Here is an 8,997-nt window from a genome sequence, read left to right as displayed (position 1 = left end):
GCCCTACGTCTGGGGGGAGAATCAGAATGGTCATTGATTCTCCCCTCCCAAAGTGCGGGTTCCCTGGGGACACCGGGAAAAGACGGGGGGCATCATGGAGGAATGAATGCGCGAGCCCATGATGCCCCCATACAACGTCTGAGAGGGGGACAACGGAGTGGGGTTTAGTGGGTATTCTCTTTCGCTCCTTCTCGCTAGGAGAGGGAGTCGAGAGAGGGAGTCCCACATACCCTCCCCATTATGGCCTTGCCCCACGGCCGGGGAGGGATGCGTAAACGCATTCCCCACTCCGTCAACAAAAAAAAAAAAAAAAAAAAAAAAAAAAAAGGTTAGGTTAGGTTAGGTTAGGTTAGGTTAGGTTAGGTTAGGTTAGGTTAGGTTAGGTTAGGTTAGGTTAGGTTAGGTTAGGTTAGGTTAGGTTAGGTTAGGTTAGGTTAGGTTAGGTTAGGTTAGGTTAGGTTAGGTTAGGTTAGGTTAGGTTAGGTTAGGTTAGGTTAGGTTAGGTTAGGTTAGGTTAGGTTAGGTTAGGTTAGGTTAGGTTTTTTTTTTTTTTTTTTTTTTTTTCGGTGAGGGAGGAAATACTCATGTATACCGTCAGCCCGGGCCGACAGTTATGTCCGACTCAGCTGGGAATGGAGCCCAGCCGCCTACGGACTAAAACCTCCCCCACTTGTGTATAGTGTGATATATAGTGATTTAGTGTGTGTTTAGTGTTGCTGGAGTGTTTGTGGTTTGGATTTATGGATATCTGTCAGACGCTAATGGTGTACATCTGGCCAGCTATCCTAAATAAGAATTTTGAGGGGGGTTAGTTCTGCCGCCCGACCGCCCGCCTCATGACAAAAGTCCATGAGTGCGGGCGGTCGCCCGACCACCGCCCCCCTGCAAGAGATTGGTGATAATATAAAGTAATTAATAATTATTTTTACGTGTTCATGTGGTGAGTGAGTGACAGAGCAAATAAAGAAAATTTAATATTAATTTTGATTTTCACAACTTACAAGTTGCAATATACAATTAAGAGTCTAATCATATTCACAAAATTTTCAAAGTTAAACAAAGAAAATACTGTTTACTGTTTAGGTTTAACAAAGTATAAAATGCAAATTAGTTACAGAATAAGCAGAGTTACAATGTATAACAAATAAGTCGGTAGTTTATTATTGTCCATAATCGATGCGGCACTTGATTCTATTGTGCATGGAGACCATTCTCGGGCAGTAATTTGATGTAGCGCTATGGGCACTATTGTATTTGTTTTCTTGCTGGTTTCCTTTATTTACCTTGTCACAATTGTGACATTTAACTTTATTGTTATTTTGGCGGTGTGGGCAGTCCTTGTATTCATGGTTAGGCATCGCACAGTGCGAACATATGGTGTCCGGTGATGTACAGTGTTTTCGAGTGTGTCCATATTCCAAACATTTGTAACATTGGAGAACAGGGACGTACTCCTCCACATGCACTCTTTGATGATCAATATTTATCTTGTTGCATTTTAGTAAGACTTTAAAAGTGTCCGGGGTGGTCATCAAAACGGCATTATAGAGGTGAGTATTTTTGTAGTTCCCACGTTTAAAGTGAAATTTTAAATCTGTTTTGTTCTTAACTGTATCTTGAAGTGGTTGGTTTTGATTGATGATAATATCTGTGAGTTCGTTTACAGGGACATCTGCAGACACGCCCTTAAGTATGACCATTGGCCGAAGTGTCTTGGAGGTCTCCGCAGTAACTTCTGCGTTTGTGTCGTTTGTCTTGCTGAGGGCGATGTCTCGTTGTTGAACGTTGTTGAATTCAACTCTCACCTTGCCGTTAGAGATGAATTTCGTCGAAATGGGAGCAAAATCTGTGTCTCGGAAGGTTACCGATTTCCTCCAAACGTTCAATGTTTCCGCAGCACCAGAGTCGGCCTTCTTGGGAGTTATAATTATTGCCGGTTTATAAGTGGCTGTGATGGGAGTGTTCAATGTTTGTTTAGGCTTTGCTGCCAGCGACGAGTAGGAAGGCTTAGTTGTAGTGTTTTGGCTAGTAAGTTTTAAATCTTGTTTTAAACTGTTAATTTCTTTCTTGATAACCGAAGTTATTATGGCTTTGATGTCGCTTGTCTGATTAGTTACGCCGCTTACAGCAGACACGTGGTTGTCACTATTTCCAATTTGACTTTGTTCTAGAGGCGGAGTAAAATCGGTTTGTGTACCAAAATTACTTTGCTTGGTGGGGTTGAGCTTGGAGCACAATTTTATAATGTTGTCCGTGTAGTCTAAAGCTACAGACCTGATGTTCTTGCCCGCTGTGGTGATGTATCGTTTATTTTCCACAGTGACGCTTTTGTGCTGCCTATCTGTTTTCAGGTTTTCGTCAATCATGTCTACGGCCATCTCGAGCTCATCCTTGTATTCCTGTAACAGGTTCTTTATTTCCGTGAACAAGTCCGGGGGAGCCAGAATGGGTGGCGGCGACGCCTCTTTGTCTAAGTTGAGGAAATCACCTCCGAAGTCTCCAACACCATCATCATCGTCAGAGTCACTCATTTTGCCAAATTAAATGAATCTAACAAACTTTTTAAAAATTTTAAAATTACAAGAAACTTTAGTTTGAAATAAATCAAAAAGTAATTGGTTAACATATACTCAAAAGTAGCTTAAAACTATTTTTTAGTACGTATTCATATAATTATATCAAAATATATTAAAAAAGTTTACAGATAAAAAAGTGAATTTCAGAATGATAATTACGTCAATCACATGGTTTTTTAAGACTTGTTCTACTTAATATTACTTTCCACAAAAACTATTAGACCAAAAAATCTATAAGTTGGCACACTTGTTGTCCATTAGATGGCAGATCTAACGGCGTCTGAATTTATATGACGTCACTTATTTTTTCCGAGCAAATGGGGGTCAGACTTCAAAGTTTACAAAATTCAAATTATTTCTGGGTTATGCAATATACAGGTTAGGAATTATAACTAACATATAGAAATAGGTAGAACAAACAGTATTATATACAAACAATTAGTGATAAGTTAGATTTTGAAAACGAAAAGCTAAATTTACTGTCTAAAAATTAAAATGTAATTTGTGCTAAAACTAAACTGTTAACAATATCAAAATTAGCGCGGAAACTATTTTTTAACACTAATACACAAGAATAGAGCAAAAAATTTTAGAAAAAGTACATAGGAAAAAAGTCAATTTTCAAAAGACGTAATTATAGAAATCGGGCAATTTAAGGGACTTGTTTTGCTTATTATTACTTAACACAAAAACTATCTTATCTAAAAATCTGAAACTTAGTACACTAATTGTCCATTAACTGACGAATCGAAAGGTGTATGAAACTATATGACGTCACTTATTTTTTGCGAGTAAATGGGGGTCAAAGTTAAAGTTTACAAAAAGTCACGAATTATGTCTAGGTTATGTGATATACAGATTAGGAATAATAGCAAAGTATAGAAATAGGTATCTTATACAGTATTATATACAAACAATTAGTGATAAGTTCGATTTTGAAAGCAAAAAGCTAACTTTACTGTCTGAAAATTAAAATGTCATTTGTGCTAAAACTAAACTATTTACAATATCAAAATTAGTGCAGAAACTATTTTTTAACAATAATACACAAGAATAGAACAAAAAATATTAGAAAATGTACATAGGAAAAAAGTCAAGTTTCAAAAGACGTAATTATAGAAATCGGGCAATTTAAGGGACTTGTTTTACTTATAATTACTTAACACAAAAACTATCTTATCTAAAAATCTGAAACTTGGTACACTAATTGTCCATTAAACGACGAATCGAAAGGTGTATGAAAAACTATATGTCGTCGCTGAAAATCTCGAGAAATTACAGGTGCAAAATTACTATTTTCGGAAATTTGACAATGACTTCAGGAAAAATTGGATAAAATCTAAACTATGGTAGCTATTTATATTCTAACAATTGTTTTATAGTTCTTATGAACACAGGCATGTAATGGCACTGCCAGAAAATGCCGCACGATATGGGAAGTGGGTTTTTCAATAACTGCGCAGTTACGGTTTTTCATGAATAACTCAATAGGTTTACATGGGAAAATTTTCAAAATTTCACAGATAATAGTACTAAACAAAACACACACGGCAATATATAGTTTATAGTATGTTATAGATCTTGTTTATCAATAAATCGCGTTTTAGTCTGATTTTATTCGGCACTTGAGATTTAGAGAGTGAATGTACTTACGTCGTATGTGTCCGATTAAAACTGTTATTACCACTAGTTAGCACAATCACTATAGAGTATTTTAAAACAAAAATATTAATCCTAGCACTAAAATTATGATCACTATAAGGGTTTTCCTTGGCCGCACCAAGTTGTCGGGCACTATTTCGCTCACCACACTTCACTAAGTTGTCCGATTTACGAAATTCTTTCACGAGAGGATAGATGGAGTCAGCGCGCACAATTTGATATATAACACAGTATGATTTGGTTTAAAAAACCCACAACTTTGATTTTTCGACCGCGGAGCGGCGTGGAAACGATGCGTACGCTCTGAGCGCTTGGCGCGCGACTGGTTAGGTTAGGTTAGGTTAGGTTAGGTTAGGTTAGGTTAGGTTAGGTTAGGTTAGGTTAGGTTAGGTTAGGTTAGGTTAGGTTAGGTTAGGTTAGGTTAGGTTAGGTTAGGTTAGGTTACCCGGGTGTCCCCGCGCCCGGGTGGTATGCGTAATGCATTTCCCCTGTATAAAAAAAAAAAAAAAAAAAAAAAAAAAAAAAAAAAAAAAAAAAAAAAAAAAAAAAAAAAAAAAAAAAAAGGTTAGGTTAGGTTGAGAGGTAGAATTGAGGGAATTTTGCGAATTTTTGTGGCGAGATAAAGCTAATTGAGTTCTATTTTATACCGTTGTTCTTTCCCAGCCTTTCCCTAGATTTCTATAGTATTTTTAATTTCTTTCACTTTACATATAAATTCACTTTTTTCTTCAGGCGCTTTTTCACTTTTAAAAATTCACATCTTCTTTTTCTTTGTGTTTCTCCTACGTCTGTTAATTTTGTAATTGGGTCGGCTTTTTGCTCTACACGGAGCTTTTTACCCCATATCGATCCGACCTCTGGTTCGGGAGATATTGGAGTTCAAATCTCACGAGTTCGGTAAAAGGTTTACCCCATTTGCGGTTGACGACGTTAGGAGATTTCACTTTCAAAAAATCATATCTTCTGTTCTTGTGTAAATAAATTTCTTGTTGTAGGTTAGTTAGATTAAGCTAGTTGTAGGGAATTCAAATCCGTTTGAATTATATTTTTAGAGGGTATAGTTTAGTAGTTATTAATTTTTTAAAGGATTGCTATTCCTGTTTATCAGGCGTCGGTAAACGCAAACATAAGTTGGTTTTCGTGTTGGAAATTTAATAAATTGTAAAATATTAAATATTTTTAGTTTTAAAAATTAGTGGTAAATAGCGCATACTTAGAACTATTTTTTGACCTTGGTTCGAGATCTGTAGCTCAACCAGGAGTGACGCTACAGCCCGTCGCATAAAATAATTTTAAGTTTGTTTTTGCTGTTTTGGTTCTGCTGCGACTCGCACTTGACCAAAATAGTTAGGTTAGGTTAGGTGAATTGGTTTTTCACCTTTTTTAGGCGAATTCCACCCATAAGGGGTGGTCTTCGCGTAGTATTTGTATGGATAACCCCGCGCAGGGGTTGAACCCGGAGATGGCTCCAATCACTGGGCCCCATAAAGGGGCTTCAGGGGCGGGTTCTTCGACCTCGCCCGACTGGGAGGAACCTATGGAGGGCCAGTACAGGGCTGAGGCCGCCTCCAAGAAGAGGCCCCATGAGGGAAACCGGGTCCTGGATTATGAGACTCACGTTGGGAGCGGGCCTAAAGTTAGCACCTCGCTGAGGGGTAGGGCCAAGGCCATGGCGAAGAAAGCCTCCATAGGCCACTTTACCGGCCTGGCAGCAGCCAAGGCCAGACTGAAGGCCTATAAGGAGGACTTGCTCTTGGAGGTGCTGGACAGCCAGGAGGGAAAGGGAAAGGGAGTGGTCCCCCCTTTACTCCTGAGAAGGTCCCAGGGGGACAACAAAAAGAAGGGGGATAAGGAGCCGTGGATGGTGAGCCCGTCCCCTTCTCCAAGTCAAGAAATGACAGAATGCAGCCCGCCCCTATACACAGGGACGGACTACATAGAAATAGTGCGGGAGGCGACCCATATTATCCTAGAGGCTGCCGGAAAATCCGGCAACCTAAATGGACAAGTCTGGGGCAAACTGAACCAGGCCTGCCGGGACATCCTGGCGGCGACAGACGTCCTGGCGGATAGAGTAGAGGACGAGGAGTTGCGGGCCTTGAAGGAGGATAATAACCGAATGCGGGAGCAACTGGCCCAATGTCAGTCCGAGATGAAGGCCCTTCGTAGAGCCTTCTCTGAGAGGACGATCCAGCCCTCACAGGCCCCGACGGCCCAATGCGACCAGGCGACGGACTTTTCTGAGGCCCTCAAAGAGGCCCTCAAGGAATTAAAGGAGGACCTGAAGCGGGACCTTACAATTACCATGGGAAACATGATCTCGGCCCGCACGGGCCATTTCCCCGAGCCGGTCCCCCGCCCTCCTCTCGCTGCGGACAGGAATAAGAAGATTGCGAACCAGCCGGAACCTCTCTCTGGGGCGCCGCCCTCAAGGGCAGTGACAGGTGCGCCGCCCATAAGGCAGCCTAAGGCCCCTGTGGCCCAGCCTTCGGCACCAGCGACCAAGAAGAGGGCTAACTCTGCTCCTAGGCAGAAGACGGTGAAGGAGCCTAGTGCCTCTCCACCCTCGCAGCCGGCAACAAAAACGCAGGAGCCTGCTGAGTCTTGGACGCAGGTTGTCAGGAAGGGCAATGGCAAATCCGCCAAGCCCCCTTCCCCCCCTGCCGCCCCGGCTCGGAAACCGGCACCAGCAGGCCCGCGGAAGCTGGTTGTGCCCGCCACGGCCGCGATCGTGATGGCCTTGAAGCCGGAGTCTGAGGCGACATACGCCTCAATTTTGTATAAGGTCACCAAATCGGTGAAGCTTGCTGATGTGGGTGTAGAGCACGTCAAGGTCCGCAAAACAGCTGCTGGGGCCAGGATACTTGAGGTGTCCGGGTCCGACAATGGTAGGGCGGCTGACGAACTCTGCCGAAAAATGACGGAGGTGATCGGAGAGGAAGCCCGAGTATACAGGCCCACCAAAATGGCGGACTTACGCATTTCGGGCCTAGATGAGGCAGCCACTCAGGAAGAGATCGCGGGAGCAATCGCTAAAATGGGAGAGTGCTCAATAAATGAGGTTAAGGTGGGATCGATCAGGGCCCAATATAATGGGACAGTGTCGACTCTGGCACAGTGCCCTATAACGGCAGCCAAGAGGGTCACCGCAGCGGGTCGACTTCAAATAGGATGGTCCTCGGCTCTGGTAGTGGCGCTGGACCCAACACCGATGAGGTGCTTCAGGTGCATGGGCACGGGGCACACCAGAGCACTATGCCCGTCGCCAGTAGACAGGAGCGGGCTCTGCTTCCGGTGTAGCAGGCCGGACCACAAGAGGGTGGACTGCAAGGCGGAGACTGCCTTTTGCTCGGTATGTCATGCGGCCAAACGTCCAGCGGGACACATAATGGGTGGCTTTTCTTGTACGCCCCCACCAGCAAAAGGCAAAGAGGCTCTTCTGAAGACCCAAAGAGCCCCTACAATGAGTAACATCGACCAACGGGCCTGTGAGGGACAAAATATGGATATTTAGGCCCTACACGTCTGGGGGGAGAATCAGAGTGGTCATTGATTCTCCCCTCCCAAAGAGCGGGTTCCCTGGGGACGCCGGGAAAAGACGGGGGGCATCATGGAGGAATGAATGCGCGAGCCCATGATGCCCCCATACAACGTCTGAGAGGGGGACAACGGAGTGGGGTTTAGTGGGTATTCTCTTTCGCTCCTTCTCGCTAGGAGAGGGAGTCGGAAGAGGGAGTCCCACATACCCTCCCCCATTATGGCCTTGCCCCACGGCCGGGGAGGGATGCGTAAACGCATTCCCCACTCCGTCAACAAAAAAAAAAAAAAAAAAAAAAGGTTAGGTTAGGTTAGGTTAGGTTAGGTTAGGTTAGGTTAGGTTAGGTTAGGTTAGGTTAGGTTAGGTTAGGTTAGGTTAGGTTAGGTTAGGTTAGGTTAGGTTAGGTTAGGTTAGGTTAGGTTAGGTTAGGTTAGGTTAGGTTAGGTTAGGTTAGGTTAGGTTAGGTTAGGTTAGGTTAGGTTAGGTTAGGTTAGGTTAGGTTAGGTTAGGTTAGGTTAGGTTAGGTTAGGTTAGGTTAGGTTAGGTTAGGTTAGGTTAGGTTAGGTTAGGTTAGGTTAGGTTAGGTTAGGTTAGGTTAGGTTAGGTTAGGTTAGGTTAGGTTAGGTTAGGTTAGGTTAGGTTAGGTTAGGTTAGGTTAGGTTAGGTTAGGTTAGGTTAGGTTAGGTTAGGTTAGGTTAGGTTAGGTTAGGTTAGGTTAGGTTAGGTTAGGTTAGGTTAGGTTAGGTTAGGTTAGGTTAGGTTAGGTTAGGTTAGGTTAGGTTAGGTTAGGTTAGGTTAGGTTAGGTTAGGTTAGGTTAGGTTAGGTTAGGTTAGGTTAGGTTAGGTTAGGTTAGGTTAGGTTAGGTTAGGTTAGGTTAGGTTAGGTTAGGTTAGGTTAGGTTAGGTTAGGTTAGGTTAGGTTAGGTTAGGTTAGGTTAGGTTAGGTTAGGTTAGGTTAGGTTAGGTTAGGTTAGGTTAGGTTAGGTTAGGTTAGGTTAGGTTAGGTTAGGTTAGGTTAGGTTAGGTTAGGTTAGGTTAGGTTAGGTTAGGTTAGGTTAGGTTAGGTTAGGTTAGGTTAGGTTAGGTTAGGTTAGGTTAGGTTAGGTTAGGTTAGGTTAGGTTAGGTTAGGTTAGGTTAGGTTAGGTTAGGTTAGGTTAGGTTAGGTTAGGTTAGGTTAGGTTAGGTTAGGTTAGGTTAGGTTAGGTTAGGTTAGGTTAGGT

The 8,997-nt window shown here is 42.8% G+C and overlaps 1 protein-coding gene across 1 annotated transcript; it reads left to right on the top strand.

Annotated features, from left to right (window-relative positions):
- Positions 1–5,667: 5,667 nt before the first annotated feature.
- Positions 5,668–7,752, top strand: LOC134658973 (uncharacterized). The gene has a single exon (XM_063514578.1). It carries the CDS (start codon positions 5,668–5,670, stop codon positions 7,750–7,752), a length of 2,085 nt encoding a protein of 694 aa, XP_063370648.1.
- The last annotated feature ends 1,245 nt before the right edge of the window (positions 7,753–8,997 follow it).

This window comes from Cydia amplana, chromosome 24, assembly GCF_948474715.1.
Source record: "Cydia amplana chromosome 24, ilCydAmpl1.1, whole genome shotgun sequence".
Classification (NCBI taxonomy): domain Eukaryota; kingdom Metazoa; phylum Arthropoda; class Insecta; order Lepidoptera; family Tortricidae; genus Cydia; species Cydia amplana.
The sequence above is the reverse complement of the archived record's forward strand: the minus strand, read 5'-3'. Positions and strand labels throughout refer to the sequence as shown.

What these genes read in the sequence shown, in the direction of transcription:
- LOC134658973 (XM_063514578.1), top strand. Translation starts at nt 5,668, where the DNA reads ATGGATAACCCCGCGCAGGGGTTGAACCCGGAGATGGCTCCAATCACT.